The sequence below is a fragment of the Balaenoptera ricei genome, chromosome 7, assembly GCF_028023285.1.
Source record: "Balaenoptera ricei isolate mBalRic1 chromosome 7, mBalRic1.hap2, whole genome shotgun sequence".
Taxonomy (NCBI): domain Eukaryota; kingdom Metazoa; phylum Chordata; class Mammalia; order Artiodactyla; family Balaenopteridae; genus Balaenoptera; species Balaenoptera ricei.
In genome coordinates, this window is record NC_082645.1 from 99995602 (window position 1) to 100012733 (window position 17132).

A 17132-nucleotide genomic window follows, 5' to 3' on the forward strand; every position below is an offset into this window, starting at 1 on the left:
GGCCATGCCCCCTTCCCATAAAAGGTGGACGCTGCGCTATGTGGGATACACATGCATCCCACGCAAGTGGCATCTGACCCCAACATGGGGTCCTTCAAACCCTTTGGCAAATCCTCAAACTCATGTTTCTAAGCTCATAAATCCTCCACAGTGTAGTCAGTTTTTAAAAGTCTGCCACTTTCTAAAAATAAGAAAACAGTCAACATTGATATCAGCAAGACAAATTAAAGCATAGAAGTTTTAGTCAGAGAATCAATCACTTATAGGCACAGCTTCAGCCAAGTTCTTCCTCCTCTGACGTACTGTAGGTAATGGGATTCCTCAAGGACAAACCGTAACGATGGCATTTTAGCCCTTCCTGGACAAAAGTAAATTCAGGCAGAATCTCTCTCTCTCTTTTCTAAGATCATTTCTTTGTCTATATTACCATGGAGCCTCAAATGATCGATAATAATAGAAATGATTTTATTCTCTAATAAACGAAAGCTAATGACACTCTTTGGAACATCCCCTAAAGTAGAGCCGTACTGAGATTAAAAAAGAAAATCAGGACTTAAGCACGCCACCTTTCTAAGAGGTTCTAGAAGTATGACCACTGGACATCAGAGCTCTGGTCACTTCAGTAGCCTAGCTTACTTTTTTTCCCAGGCTGCCCAGAAGTAAAGAGAAACATGAATTACCTGCAAGGGTTCTTCATCAATGCCAACTGGATGACATGAAATGATATACTCAGAGCTTTCCTGGAATGGAGTCCATGAGATGGTTGTCTGAGAGAGAGCTTCTTGTCCTGTAGAAGCATTTGGATTGAGTCCCAGAACGTGAGGGTAGAGATGATGGTCTACGTCTCCCCTGGGGACAGGACCAATTTGGATCTCCTCATTTACATTCGGTGGATACGGTCTTGGCCTATGCCTTACAGGGCTGGCCATTGTGGGCGGTGTGGTTCGCCTAAAACCATGCTCCTCAAAGATCATTTGTTGCCCAAGACTGGGCTGCTGACCAGAAGTGCCAGGAAGCTGAATACCGTTTCCAGTGTCATACCCAGGGTTGGTGATGAAAGGGGTCTTTTGAACTGTGGAGGGAACATCCAGGATCTCTGGTCCATGAAGATTGGGGTGTGGAAGGGTTACCAGTTGGGGAAGCTCATCTAGCCAAGAGAGGTTAGAGCCAAAAAAAGCAAAGCGCGTTAAGCTCCCAGAAGTAGCCTCGGGAGCCGTTATCAGTTCAGGCAACAACGACTATTTTTTTCAATCAGATCAAAGCTCCTGGAAAATAAGCAGTTCTTAGGTCACAAAACACTTTTTTTCCAGAAAGAAATCTTTATGATTTTTCTCAAAGTTTTCTTTATAGTTTGGAACGAAAAAAGTGTTAGTATGAATTTATCATACACACAAAGCTTTGAACCGCTGAGCCCCATAGAAGCTGCCTCTGCTCAAATTAAGCCTAATGGAACTGAAATATGCAGCCTTTTTTCTCTTTTTCACTTGAGAATCATGTTATGAGGACTAGAATCCAGACTAATTATATCAGCGTCTGAAGTATGAGAATTCCAGAGGTTTGGTGCAGTAGTTTTTCATAGTTTGAAATGCTAAGAATAGATTAAAATACACACATAAAATTTATTTCAAAATTCTCCTATCAGCATAAATAAAGCACGTTCTTCAAATGAAACTGAAATTGGATAAAAAAGTAAGACATTATTTAGTTCGAAGTTTTAGAAACCAAATAATAAATAAAGACAAATGAGAAAGATTTTTCCCTCCCCTCCCCCCTTCTTATAAAAACATTTTTAACTTCAAAAGAATGTATAGAAGAACAGCAACGATCGCAACTTGGTTTTTACATTTTAATATCTGGTTTGAATTTTTTAAAGATGAATAAAAGGCTTTTATGTTGACTGGCTAGGAAAAAAATAAAACAGCTCTGCAGATGGTTAGCTTATTCTTGCTATCAAAGAGCACAGCATACATGCTATATGCTGTTAGAGAAAAAAAAAAGTTTCATGAGAAATGCATCGAAACCTGGAGCACTTTTTCCCTGCAAAATGAATCATTCGTAATTAGTTTTGTCTTGGCCATCTCCCTGTTAACCACCGAGGAAGATGCTCTTTACCTGTCTTTTTCCTCCCGATCAGAGGCTCACTCTTCTGATTGTTCTTGAGGGCAATGACTTGGATTGTGTACTCGATTCCTGGCTCCAGACCTGATGGAAGGACAGATCATCACATTATGTCTGTGGGCTCAGCTAGTCAAATGAAAGTTGATCTCACCAGGAGATACTACTGGGAAGCAAGCATCCTCTCTCCAGCTGGCCATTGGCCTCTTGAAAGGCAAAACTGACTTTGTTCTGCTTCTGCACACACTCAAATACTCTGTATACAACAGCCACTTAGCAAATTAATTATCTTCCTGTCAAGTCTGACACCTGAATAAGCACTTTACTTTTCCTGGGTATTCTGTTAACATGTGGTCTCATCTGCTTATTTGAATTCAAGAAAATCTATCAGTGTTGTACACTGCCAGTGAAATACACACTTGGGAGAGATCAGTGCAGACTGTATACATGAGTCTACTTAGGCCTAACAAACAGATGGCTCTCAGTGGCAGGATCAATGAAAAAGTAAGACTACAAAAAAGTGCTCTGCAGGAAAGAGTGACCACTCTTTGTGTGGTCCCTGTAGGAAGTATCTAATTCAACGCCTTCCATATCTGATTCTATTTTCCTGTCTCCAAAGTTTCTAAAGAAGCAGTGTCTCCTTCTGGTAGCTGTGTGTTCTATAGGATTTTTAAGTCTAGATGATAGCCTGTATACACAGTTTACCGTATAATCTCTTGGACAAAAACAATACCAGAGGCCTATGATCTCTTATTCCCCATCCCAAGCACTCTCTCCAGTATGGGTGATTGGGAATCACTTTGCCTCAAGGCCTATCCTGTGAAACCGGATAATGAGGGCCATCGCAGGTGGCAGTCTGGCAAATCCTGCAGACTTACCATTCTTTAGGTTGCTGAGTGAGAGAACAGTATCAAAATTTGCTAGTTTGCTTTGAAAAATGTCTTTTTCTAGGAAGAACTGAGAGCTGTCTGGCAAACGTACAGCAGATAAAAAGATTCTAGTTATGCCATTATGACAGTATTGAAATTATTGCTTTGTTGTGAATTCTGAGATGTATCAAGCTTGACAGCTCCTCCATAGAGAATGCTTTTTGAAGTTGTCAGCAATGGGGCTTCTTGTTCTCATGGTACAGCACCAAAGACACAGTTGGAGTCTGCTAAGCACTTTGTGTGTCCTAGAGAGTAAAGAGGAAAATGGCAGCATGGAAGCAGCAATACCAGTAATAGTAGCTTCTGTGACACCAGGGCGGGGCCGAGGGACCACTTCTCTGGGAGGGGACCCAGGCTTCTCATACTTGATGATGTAACCGGTAATCCTGGCACGAGGTGGCTGCCATGATAACAGCAGGGAGTTGGGCGTGGTGGTCAGGAAATGCAGGTTGGATGGTGCATCAATGGCTAAAAGAAAACAAAGTTATATCTCTTTAAGGAAATGAATAACCAAGAAAATTATTCCCACATTCTTTTCCCAGCCCTTAAAAACAGACTTGAGAGAATCTGAGAGTTCTGTAAACAGTAAAAATGATTCACTGTGATCTGGAATACAAAGGTATCAGCTCATTTCTGTTGCTCAAGTTCACGTGACTGATCACACAAACATATAAGTCAGTGGCATTTCTTCAGTAGAAAGTGTAGTTACCAGTAGAGGCGTCGATGACCACAGGGGAGCTCCGGGCATTGTCATTCAAGGTGTACAAGTGGATCTTGTAGTCAGTGCCGGGTTGTAAACCTGGGATTGGTGAAGAGATGATTTTTTTATCTGATCTTCATTTACTAGGAAAATTTTCAAACTCATCTGCAATTTTCATGGTTCCTCCTATCATTGCCTGTTTATACAGACCATGGAAGTGGTTCACATTTGAACTATAAATTAGAGCACGGTATGGGTGTTAACTGCTCATGAGAAAGACATCTCAAAAGAAAGGCACAGATGCACAAAAAGACATTGGCTAAAATAAACTTTAAAATCCAAAAATGCTGTTAGAAGTGACTATCTTGGTGATAGGGGTGAGCACCTACTGACTGTGTTTTATCAGATGGTCACTGGTTGGGAACTGGAATCAGAATTTTCAATCTCAAAAAGACCTAAATTGACCCAGATATTGAACATTCTCTGACAACAGCTTTGATCTCTATGAAGTAGTGTCGTTTGCTTTTTCAAATTTAATTCTGCTTTATAGTCTATGTGAATGTTAAGAACTAGACACTATCACTGAGTTTCTTTTGGCTTTCAAGCATTATGTATAATTTTTTTTCCCATAAGAGAGGGTTCATTGATGAAAGATCTCTGATGAATGGGACTTATGCCATTCCTCTGGCAAACATTAGACAAAACCAGGCGTTCACGGGACAAAATGTTTTGATCATGGGATGAAAATACGTTGTAAAAAATAGAGCTGGGTTATCATAAAACACTGAAGATAAATTTAATCAGTGTAAGTGGTAGAAAGACTAATAAGCTAATTTATGTTGTGAATGGCAGTTATCAAATGTGGTCAGGGGACTTTCCTGGTGGCCCAGTGGTTAAGAATCCACCTGCCAATGCAGGGGACACGGGTTCGAGCCCTGGTCCCAGAAGACCCCACATGCCGTGGAGCAACTAAGCCCGTGTGCCACAACTACTGAAGCCCACGCGCCTAGAGCCCGAGCTCTGCAACAAGAGAAGCCACTGCAATGAGAAGCCTGACACTGCAACGAAGACCCAACACAGCCATAAATAAATAAATTTATAAAAAAAAAAAAAATGTGGTCAGTAGAGTGAGCTCCCGGACCTGTGATGGTGTAGCTTCTGACATCTGGCTTGATGGTTCTCTGAATTGGAGTCTGGCCATTGGCTGGGATGGCATCGACTTGGAAGCCAGTGATCGTCTCAGTCTTGGTTCTCCAGCTAATGGTGATGGTGGTCTCAGTAGCATCTGTCACACGGGCCCTTCTTGGGGGGCTGACATCTGCACGGGATGACAGCCAGAGATTAGTGCCTGGCTGGCTCATATGGGTAAGGTTTCGATATTTTAAAATGTTTCTTTATTATATACAAATACATCAATTTCTACACATGACTAATAATGTATAGATTTTCTCCTGTGGCATCCAGAGAGAAAAAGCAGACAGTAATTAGGAAAAATGAAAATATTCACCTCGTGTACTTTTTTTTTAAGAACTGAAAAGCTTTACAAGTACTGTCAGTGGTTCCCACGGCTGGCTTTATATATCTACAAATACCTCAGTAAGTGTTATAATTATTGTTATTATAATATAAAATATGTGTAATAATATAAGGAAGGTATATATATTCATATATATAATAATGTATTGCTAGTATTTTGTCCTTCTTATATAGAGTCATATTTTTTCTCAGTAGGTGCAACGCCATCCTTATTTCATAGATGAGAAGACTTTGACACTTTATGTGATTTCTGAAAAAGAATAACTGTGGCTTATTGATATGGCAGAAAACTAGAACCTGGGCCCAGTATTGTCCAATACTTACTGCACTGTTAAGATACAACAGAAGCCACCGTGTCCTCCTCAAACTTAACTCTATGAAAACAAATTCTAACCAGTAGAACATAACCTAGGTGTTAGTCCTAGTTCCCTGCACCAACACTATCACATCATGAAGTGATTCCACGTATGCGCCAGTAGACCACTTTCTGGAGAGGCACGGAAGGCAACAGTAGTAACTGGGAAAGCAAATCAATTTCCAAACTGGGAATCATTCCATTGTTCACTTACTGATCTAGAAAGGCATTTGCCATTCTTTAATTTTTGTCTATCCAGAACGTTTGTTGACACTAATAAGTTTGATTACTCACTCTCCAGAGTCGTGACGACTCCCTGAACTGGTCTGCTTGTCAAAGTGTCCTTAAGAGCATAGACGCTCACTTCATATTTAGTGGCCACCTAGAAAGAAGGGCGCAGTAAGCTTTAGCAATGTGATCTTCTGAAGCCCAGGAATTTTCACTCCAGCATTAGAAAAAATGCAATGGTTAGAAAAGAAAAAGTAAGCTAGCAAAACCCACAGAACTGTAAGTTCCTATATTAATTTCCTTCCTACAGTGACAACACATTTAATTACATGAATTTAAAAATGCACCTGGGGTTAAGCCCAAGTAAGCCATAACTTACATATTTATGCTAAGCTGATACAAAATGAGGAAAATGGTATTAGCCTGTTTTTCTCTTTTATGATCTGACAGGTGCAAATCATGAATTTTTCTGATCATAGAGAGACAAAGAGAATAATCTATCTCTGAAGACTCTTTCTGTAGTTTCTCCTGGAATTGGCCTTATGTTAAGAAGTAGAACAATTTCCTAGGTTCCTGGCTAACTTTCTGCATGCACATCTAGAAGGATTAAAAATGACTTAAGGAAGGTAGGATCAGGCTGGGTTGGTAAAAACTGGAGAATATTCCTTGCAAAGGTAACAGGGCTGAGAAAAAGCATAACTAAAGTAGATTTATGCATTCAGCCTATGGATATATAAATTGCCCCCCCTGCACACACAATACAACATTTTAAAATAAACAGAATACACTTAAAGAGCTATGCAACATCCAATGCTGCTCATCAAATTCTGTCCCTGATAGCTTAGGTCAACACAAAGTAATTCTACTTGATACAAAATTATGATAAATTTAATTTGACGGCAGAGGCAAAGAACACAGATTTATTATATTATATTTCCACCACCTTCAACTGTGTAAGAAATGACCTACTTCCTTAGTCCAATGAAAAAAAGGACACTTCTTACCATGAGTCCTGATACAACCACAGATGAGCTATCGGGAGCAAGGTTGATTTCTTTCATTGGTCCGGTCTTCTCCTTAGGGGTCACCCGCACTCGATATCCAGTGAGCTGAACATTGGGTGCTGTCCACTGGGCGGCCAGGCTGGTTGGTGAAACCTGAGTGAACTTCAGGTTGGTTGGTGCAGGAATGGCTGTCAGGATGGTCATTGGTTAGAGGTTATCTTACAGTAAATGGGGAAAGGGGGAAAATAAAGTGAATTCCAAGAAGTAGATAGGTTGTACTTGTTTGGTTGGGTGGGTACCCTAGTCAAGCAAAGACTCAGTACAAGAAAGGACAAAAGGGGATGCAAAATGAAGAAAATGTTTGCTGAAAAAAATGTGTTTTTTATCCAGCAGTGCTCAGAATCACTGGAAGCACTTGGGTAAATGCCAAAACTCTAAGGGACTTAAGGTTTTAGCAGTTGTTTTTTTTCCCTTTCCCTTAATAAATTAAAGTCAAATTGGCTTATTGGCCATTAGAATTGATCTTTCCATTTCTATGAAAAGATGAGCAGCAGCCCCTTTCTGATAGAAATTATCTTTGTATGGAAAACCATCTCACAGACTATTTCATCCCTCCAAAGACAGAATATGATTTTATTCTCTTTGTTTGGACTTCATGGAAGATACCACTGCTAAATTTGAAGTATTCTCTGTGGTGCAGCAGCAGAAGAAGATTGGCTCACAACAGAAGCAGAAAAGAGAAGCAAAGAGCAATAATACGGATTGTCACCTCCAGGGTTTATGCTGTCACGAGGAGACATCTTTAGCATTCCACTCTGCTTTAGAAATAAAGCATGAGAGGATAAAGAAGGTGGAAAGCATTTGCCCTATCAACTGTTTCCTATGGGTCTGATTCTCAATCCTTTAAGCAAATTATACACCTAGCACATGATCTCTAACCAGAGAAGGAAGGTCTTACCCACGTGTTCTCAGAATCCTGCTGCTATGAAATGGCCCCGTTTGGGTTCCTTAGGATGCCAAATTTCTTTCCTTTATATACAATGAGCATAAGTAACCACAGGGAGTCAAGGCTTAGGAAATAATCCACAATTTTCATGTTCTCTTCAAATGTCTCGCTTTATGACCTTGTTTGTAAACCAAGCTACTCCAAAATTTCCTTTTATTAGACTTTATCTAAACGTCACCTACATTTTATTGCTTATTACTATTCTTCTTTAAAGAGGGTCTTTCCTAATAGAGAGGTGGATTTTTGGGGGTACCCACTTGCACGGGAATCGATAGCCTGATAAGTATAATGCATTCAGCAGGGCATAAAGCCGCTGCTCCCATGAGCACCCAGCAGTGCAATTAACGATATACCTGTGGACTGGGTTCCAATCAGGGGCTGGCTCTCCATATCATCGTGCAAGGCAACCACACTGACTGTGTACTCAGAACCCGGCCTGAGGCCTTGCAGCTCTGCAGTCTCTTCTTCACCATCAGGTGCAGGGAATAGCTCATGGATTCCATCCTCAGGGCTCGAGTAGGTCACCCTGTACCTGGAAACTTGCCCCTGTGGGCTTTCCCAAGCAATTTTGATGGAATCGACATCCACATCAGTGAATGCCAGTCCTTTAGGGCGATCAATGTCTGTTAGGCAAATTAATGGTAAGAGGTTATGTGAAAAGCAAGTTGCGAAATAAGCATTTTTATAACATGCAAAGCAGTTCTGCAGATACCATTTTTCTTTGATGAATTAAATTCCAATTAACCCACTATTAAATGGAAAATTACTTGACCCTTGCTTAAGGTTTTTTGGTTCAGAAAATATTTAATGTCGCATCACTTATTAAAACATAGGTGTACATGAGATGCGGAGATACCCTGCAAAATGTCCCCAAATGAGGATTTATTTATACTCATTTTAAGATATTCTACCAAGATTTGTTTTTGCAATGTGATGTTAGTCTCACAGACCTGGATTTTTTATACCTTGGAAATGGCAAAGTTGATTTTCAATGTTAGATTCAGATTGTTATATTCTTTCTTTAACTCTCCCCCTTCCCCCCATTGAATATTGTAATGTATGTATATTTAATATAAATATAATATTTACATTAAACGTTGGTCCAGCCACAGTCTGGTCCAGCCACAAATGCTCGAAACATAATAGTTTCATGAGGCACACTTCAATCAACTTTACCATCCAGTTGTAGAAAAGAAGGTGCTGGCAAAATATTTTGTAGATTTGCTATAGGCTAATAAGATTTTGCTGAGGCGATTTGAGCAGGAGAAATTCAAAGCACAGCAACTAACTATGGTAGTTCCACGACTTCTCTCCCTATATGTTCATTCCTTGGCACTGAGAAGGAAAAATGTTTGCAAAGAGCTCAGCTCAAGATACAAACTAGGTATCCAGACACCTAAGCACAAAATTTGACTTTGAACATGAAAAACAGGCACTGGTTACATACTGGTTACTGCTGTCTGAACCAGGGGCTGACTCTCTCCGTTTCGATTCTGAGCGTAGACACTAACCACATACTCCACTGTGGGCTGCAAGCCTTCAATTGTCATTTCTGTTTGATCTGCAAAGGGAGTGAAGAGCAAAGGCAGCATCTATGTCATTCACTATGACAACCAAGTGACTTTCAGAGTTCTGTAGTAAACGCGTGGTGGCCTGGAATTTTCATTTGCAGAATTAGCATGAACATATGGAGGAGTCACACATGGATTTCCTCTTGGACAGACACGTTCATTGCTAATACAAATTACCATATTGGAGTGAAGCCACACTAAAGGATAAGCTCTAAAATTGAATATGATGCCACCAACAATGAATGATGCTGCTCTTGAAAAAACGAAAATTAACTGGACTTTAAAATATTGCCTTAGAATCCTAATTTCACAATTATTTTATATGAAAACAAAAACAAGAGCTAAAAGAATCTTTCAAAGTCAGTTAGGCCCATCTCTGTCTTCTTAGTGTGCATGACAATCAAAACCACAAAGACGAACCTAATAATTTGAGATGTCCACACCATCAAACACTACTACACATGTAAAAACAGAAATGCACTCTTTCTAAAAATTCTACCGTGGAGGGAGCTGTTAACAGCCTTGAGCCCTGAAGTCACAAATGGGGAAACTCTGACACGTGATACGAAACTGTATAGTACTCAGAGCTAGGTAGTCATTTATTTAAAAAAGCATATTGTGCGGTCCTACTCTGTTTATCCTGATGTATGTGAGATGCTGGCTATTCTTACCTGGACCTGCAGTCATTGTTTTCGATGGTCCCGGGACATTTTTAGGAGTAGTGGTCACTCTGTAACCGGTAACAGGGGAACTTGAAGGCAGCCATCTGACACTAATGCTGTTGTCCTGGACATCAGTCACTTGCATCTGGGATGGTTTGTCAATTTCTACGAATAAAAACCAGGAGAAACCAATGAAGCCCCAGTCCATGGGGACAAGACTAGACAAGTCCTCATCTCCAGTTCTGATACAGATAAAATAATCTCTTACTACTATTAATGACCCCCAGGTGTTTCTTTTGCAGAAACACAGAGAATTTTGGGAGGTGGTGCCTGCATCTTGATACTACTGCCTATTTTCAAGATGGCTGCTTCATTCACAAAGAAACTACATTTCCTGTAGATGTTTGCCTCCTTCCCTTATTAGCTCATCTATTCATTCATTAACAAATATTTACTGAACATCCTCTGTCCCTGTCTCTATTATAGGCTCATGGAATACATCAATCAACAAAACAGACAAAAATCCTTGCCCTTGGGGTGCTTCCTTGTATATCTGGCTCAAAACTCTGTAGCTGTTGCTTCATCTTATTCAAAAAGAAAATCAATTCCACAATGAAGAAAATACTTTGGGAGAACACAGTAAAAGCTATCTGAGTAAATGAGCCTGTGTCATCCCAGGGGAGGAGTTGCTACCTGTTCGGTAATCAATGGAAATGGGCTTGCTGCTTGCCGGGCTGTCCCCACGGCCAGTGACAGCATAGACGGTGATGGTGTAGTCTGCTCCGGGTTTAAGACCACTGATGGTAGCTGTAGACTTGCTCCCAGGCACAGTGAACTCCTGGACAGGGCTACTTCCTCCTGTTTGAAAAGGGATTAATTTAAAGTGTGAGGGGCTGAGAGACACTTAGGGATTGCTGAGTAACTGAATTAACGTATTGAGAGCAGCTTGTAAGTTACACATTTGCTTATTCCCTTTAAAAAAGTGTTATTAAATAGGGCCTGAACAGAAAGGTCTATTTATTTATGCACGTAGTAAGCCCTGATGAAAATTGAGAGAAAATTTTTAAAAATTGAGAGAAAACTGCAGTTCATGCTATTTGAACATTCCAGCTTTAACATGTGGTAGATTAAAATTAGAAAGGGAGAGAAGGTAAGTCCTCAACCCAAGGTTGCATATATTGTGGTCTTTTTTCAAAATCTTAATGGAATACATTCATGTTAAATAAAATTTTGAAAATATAGGAAAGTGAAAGGAAGATAAATACAAATCACTTATCATTTCACCACTGATAATATACTTGTGAATTTAAAATCCTTCTTCCTCAGCTCTGTTGTTCCCCTCTAGTATTATACAAACAACTTTTTAATCTTGATTTTGACACCAGTTATGTCATACATATTTCCCACATACTCTTAGAAAAAAGTCAAGGCTCCACCGAATGGACTTGTCAAAGCTTCTTTAATTTTGTATCCATTACTGGGCTTTCGTGTTACCCATGACAGAATACTCGATCAGAGTGTGAAGTAGCACTTCACTAACGCACCTGTTTCTCCATAGGTGATCCTGTAATATCTCACTGTGACGGCAGGAGCATCCCAGCTGATCAACAGGCTAGTGGGGGTTGCAGCAATGACTTCCAGGTCCCTTGGAACATCAGAAACTAGAAAAACATGGGAAAGTTTTCACATCCGTAACTTTCAAAGGATGCCCAGATCCACCTTCTGTTCATTTTCCGGATCATTGCCTTTAGGATTCCTTCATATAATAATGTAAGTACTACTCAAAATTAGCAAAATTAAAAATTATGAACAATGCAAGTAAGGGGTGAAGGAGACAATTCAAATCATGGTAAGATGATTCGTTCAAGTGTATTGGAGAGTTTTTCCCCTCAACTTCTTATTTAAAAAAAATTTAAAAACACGTAAAAGTGATAAAAATTATATAATGAACACCCATACTCCCTTCCCTTAGGGAATTTGCCACATTTCCTTGTCTCTCTCTATCTTTTTGTTAATCCATTTGAGACTAAAGTACAGATATGATGATACTTCTCCCCTAAGTACTTAAGCATCTATCTTATAAGAACAAGTACACTATTATATTAAAATAATTTTTAAGAGAACTTTGAAACAGAGTGTTTTCTACATTTTGAATAAAACTTTAGTTCTTAGAAATGCGTAAATACCTAACTCAGGTGGGAAATTTCTTGAGATAAAGAAATTATCTTCTTTAATATATCCTCATAACCATGATCTATTTTTTTAAGAGATGATGACTCAGGGACTTCCCTGGTGGTCCAGTGGGTAAGACTCTGCACTCCCAATGCGGGGGACCCGGCTTCGACCCCTGGTGGGGGAACTAGATCCTGCATGCATGCCGCAACTGAGCGTTCGCACGCCACAACTAAGAGTCTGCCTGCCGCAATTAAAAGATCCCACATGCCGCAATGAAGATCCCACGTGCCGCAGCTAAGACCCAGCACAGTCAAAATAAATAAATTAATTAATTAAAAAAAAAAAAAAGAGAGAGAGATGATGACTCAGACAACACAAAGCTATGTCACAGAAGCTATCACCTGCATAGGAAAGTCCTCTGAGTTTCTTTGCAGACCAGAAAGCAAGTTACCTGTTGTTTGCTGGCCAACCAAGGAAGGACTTTCCTCTTTGCCATTAAGAGCGACAATGCTGACCACATAATCTGTGCCTGGATTGAGATTGGTGAGAGTGATGGAATTCCGAGAGGGGGGCACTCGATCCTCCCGAGGTCTTCCAGTCATGTGCTCAGGATGATGGCGGATCTTGTAGCCGGTGATGGTAGCTCGAGGAGCAATCCAATGGACAGTGAAAGAGTTGGCAGTGATATCAGAAAAGTCAATGCCAGTTGGGGAATCGAGACCTGTTTTTACCACCCAGGGGAGGAAGAGATAAAAGGGAAAAAAAAGACACCACCAACTTAGGAAGTGAGGAAGAATGTAAGGGAAAGTAACATCCATCCAGTGTTTCCATCCTTTTCCACTAACATAATGAATTGCCATGAACCTCAGGTTATGACGCACTGATTCTAAGCCACAGATAAATTTCAAAATCATAAACTGACTCTGTTCAAAATGTCCAAAAGCATTCTTTTCTTTTTTCTTTTGCTAAGTAATCCAAGTGATTTCTGCATCACATTTGAAGACAGGTGTGTGAGATACTCTGGGAATTGATATTTTCAAAGGCTTCAGTGTTCAAGTATTCTATTTCTATCTTATAAGTGTACCTCTCAAAGTAAGGCAAGATCTGCCCACTCTCAGGTTAAGTGTTTGGATCTCAAAGAAGCTTTCTACACTCAAGAGGGAACGGCTATGTCAACAGGGTGGTAAGAATGCCAAACAGAAAACTTTCTAAAATGAAAATAAGACATCATCCTGGACAAATTACAATGCAGGTAATTCCTCATGAATTGAGAATTTAGTGCATTGCAGAAAAATTAACAAAAATTTAGAGTTGATCTCAAATTCAAATCACTTAGCCTCTCTGGACTTCTAGCAGTTTTCATTTTAGTTATAACATTTACTTACTCTATTCAATAATATACTCAAACCAAATTGAGATACCACAGCTTCTTTTTGGAAGCAAGTGGACTATAAGAAATAAATAAATGGCTATATTAAATTACACTTTTTTGAAAGGAAAAAATTAATAGGAGCACTCATATTTAAGAAGGGACATAATATTATGGGATTCTATTCAACTTCTTTTTATAGTAAATGAATATTTCATCAAGTAGAAAAAAGAGATAAACTCGTTGGCTTAGTAAAGAGGGAAAATACTTAGATGACAATGACAGTGTTGGGTCAGCCATTAGACAGAGCTGCCTAATGAGAAGGGATTTCACCGCCTCTCAATAATAGAGATTATGAGATATTATTCTTGGGAGACTTTTTTTAAAAAGATAGACAACAAAGTTTCTGGACTAATTTCAGCCCTCCCTGGAAGCAGAGAGTATAATCTTAGTGATTGGAAGTCAGTGTAATAGTTGAATAAGGTGTCTTATTTCTTTTAATCTATCAATACTTTTTTAATTGAAGTATAGTTGATTTACAATGCTATGTTAATTTCTGCTGTACGGCAAAGTGACACAGTTATACATATATATACATTCTCTTTTTTTATATTCTTTTCCATTATGGTTTGTCATAGGTTATTGAATATTCCCTGTGCTATACAGTAGGACCTTGTTGTTCATCCATCCTATATATAATAGTTTGCATCTGCTATTCCCAAACTCCCAGTCCTTTCCTCCCCACCCTCCTCCCCCATGGCAACCACAAATCTGTTCTCTATATCTGTAAGTCTGTTTTTGTTTCGTAGATATGTTCATTTGTGTCATATTTTAGATTCCACATATGTGATATCATATGCTATTTGTCTTTCTCTTTCTGAGTTACTTCACTTAGTATGATAATCTCTAGGTCCATCCATGTTGCTGCAAAAGGCATTATTTTGTTCTTTTTTATGGCTGAGTAGTATCCATTGTGTGTGTGTGTGTGTGTGTGTGTGTATATACACACACACACACACACACACACACACACACACACACACCCCACATCTTCTTTATCCATTCATCTGCTGATGCACTTTTAGGTTGTTTCCATGTCTTGGATATTGTGAACAGCGGTGCTATGAGCATAGGAGTGCATGTATCTTTTTGAATTATAATTTTGACTGGATGTATGCCCAGGAGTGGGATTTCTGGATCATATGGTAATTCTATTGTTAGTTTTCTGAGGAACCTCCATACTGTTTTCCACAGTGGCTGCACCAACTACATTCCCATAAGATGTCTTAATTTTTAAGACCAGTGATCAAAGGTAATGACGAGGCGACAAGCACTCCCACAAAAATGGAGATGTATTTTTTGAAGTAGCACGGAATTTTGCTCTTTAAAATTGGTAGGTGAAAGCTACTCAATAAGCATGTTGCCCATATGACTCACCAGTTTTCTGTCTTCCTCTAAGAGGTACGCTCTCATGCTGCTCGTAAACACTGGAGACGCTGACTAAATACTCTGTGCCAGGCAGGAGATCTGAAGAGGCAAGTGGGAATTATTTTTAAAATGTGCTTGAAAGAATGAAAAACCAAAGCACCCTTAGGACTATTTCAACGGATAAAATATCCAAGAGTCCTGTCCTAGAGCCTATTTACACCCAAGTGAATGTTGCTGCCTGGAGAGGGGCTGTCAGTAGGTGATGAGGAAGGGTCACCTTGCCCTGTAGCATCTCTAAGCCCTGCCCCCAGCTCCACCTGTGTCGGTATGACTCAGCTGTATCCGAAATAAGATGGAGTTGCTGCAGCACAGTAATATTTCTATCAATCATTCACTTAGCACGTCTGTTGAGGGCATGTGATAATGACGGTGGCACTGTGAATATCATTTACCTCTCACAATCACCCTAGCAGGTAGTTTGCTACCTTTTTTTTTTCTTTTTTAGTTTGCTACTTTTTAAAGCAGCTTTATTGCCAAACAATAAACTGAAAATATTTAAAGTGTCTAATTTGACAGACTTTGACAAATGTATACACTTGTGAAACCATCACCACATTCAAGATAATGAACATATCTATTACCTCCAAAAGTTTGATTTACAATTATCCCCAGTTCCTAATGACAAAACTAAGGCACAGAGAAGTTATTTTTTCGACATATTTGCCCAAGATCACACAGGAGTTGAGCCTAAGCCAAGACCAGTGGTCTTAACAATTAACCCTTACTGAAAAAGGGTCATACTCATCGGGAGTGACGGGTTCTGCCCTATTAAGGTAAGAATAGAATACTTAAGAGTTGAATATATATTCCTGGGTCTCCTCTTCTCTCATTCTGAGGTACCAAAAAAGGTACAGAGTAAGATTTCTAACCATTGAACTCCTACTCAAAAGACCCCCATTCCCCTCTACACCACCTCCCCTTCTGCAGGGGCCCCTGAAGCACCAGACTAGGAGATGGGATGCTTGGACTCCCCTTTCCTCCTTCCTGCTTGGCCAGAGGCAATTTACTCAGCCACTGGAGACCTCAGTTGCTTCATCTGTAAAACAAGATAATAATGGCTTCTCTTGGGGGGAAATGGCTACCTGGAGATCTAGAATAGAATCTAGAATAAGATCTTAGAGCATATGAATAACATGTGACAGGTCTATGGCTAAGGTGGGGCAGACAGAGGTCCTGAAGCAGAGCCTTGTGTACTGGGTAATGCTGTAACTACTGATTCCAGAATGCTCCAGAACAGAATCATAGCCCCACTGATAGGCAGACATGAGGATTTCTCGCCCTCAGCCACAGAATTGGAAACCAAGACTATGGTCGTGCTGAGCTGCCTTTCTTTGTATTTCACTCTCTAAAATATGTTTGAAAGATAGAGGATGTTTTCGGACCATCATTTGGTAATGTACCTAAATGTGAGCTGTTTTTCCCTTGTGTAGAAGCTTTTGCTTTTTTTTCTTATATGTGTATTTTACTATTACAGTGAAAATAATGAGAAGCAAGCAACATTTACGTGAAACAGCACCATGTTGCAGCCTCCTTTTATTTTCTTTAATAAAAAATATCAATTTCAAAGGGTAGAAACTAGAAACAATTTCCATAAATTGTTGTTGTTTATTTTAGTTTCAGTTATTTTCTAAGTCCTCAGCCTTCAGAGAAATCCTACTAACAGATTCTTTTTGAAGTACAAATTACACTTCTGGCTCTTTCTTCAAACTAGAACCCTGACGTACCCTGAGTGACCAGTCACTGTTTCTAAGTTTTCAAATGCCAAATAGATTACCTGCTGACACTTAAATGAGAATAAGACAGATACCGTGACACTAGTTTCAATCCTCATTTTTTCTATCGTTAAACACTAAGATTTAGTCATATAATTTCTCTGGGCCCACATTTATTTTTATGTGCTTATTTGGAAGCAGAACTTGTTTGAAGTCTTTGAACTTCACTGTTGGTGTTTTTCCACTCTGATTTTTAAAAAGTTGTAGATATCAAAGATGTAT

General features: G+C 39.5%; 1 protein-coding gene across 8 annotated transcripts in view; it reads right to left on the reverse strand.

The window, feature by feature from the left end:
- The window catches only part of FN1 (fibronectin 1), a 69378-nt gene that overhangs the window by 9371 nt on the left and 42875 nt on the right, over window positions 1-17132 (reverse strand). For 2 of the 8 annotated variants that reach the window (XM_059928637.1, XM_059928640.1), the window contains 14 exons: window positions 15088-15177; window positions 12733-13002; window positions 11651-11767; window positions 10800-10964; window positions 10116-10271; window positions 9321-9434; window positions 8227-8496; window positions 6868-7055; window positions 5930-6017; window positions 4886-5062; window positions 3754-3843; window positions 3333-3512; window positions 2113-2202; window positions 681-787 (listed from right to left, as the gene is read on the reverse strand). In XM_059928637.1, the coding sequence (XP_059784620.1) occupies window positions 681-787; window positions 2113-2202; window positions 3333-3512; window positions 3754-3843; window positions 4886-5062; window positions 5930-6017; window positions 6868-7055; window positions 8227-8496; window positions 9321-9434; window positions 10116-10271; window positions 10800-10964; window positions 11651-11767; window positions 12733-13002; window positions 15088-15177 (2102 nt within the window). Of the gene's footprint in view, window positions 1-680; window positions 1148-2112; window positions 2203-3332; window positions 3513-3753; window positions 3844-4885; window positions 5063-5929; window positions 6018-6867; window positions 7056-8226; window positions 8497-9320; window positions 9435-10115; window positions 10272-10799; window positions 10965-11650; window positions 11768-12732; window positions 13003-15087; window positions 15178-17132 lie in introns of all 8 variants that reach the window. The other 6 variants (XM_059928633.1, XM_059928636.1, XM_059928639.1 and 3 more) reach the window with 3 other exon arrangements.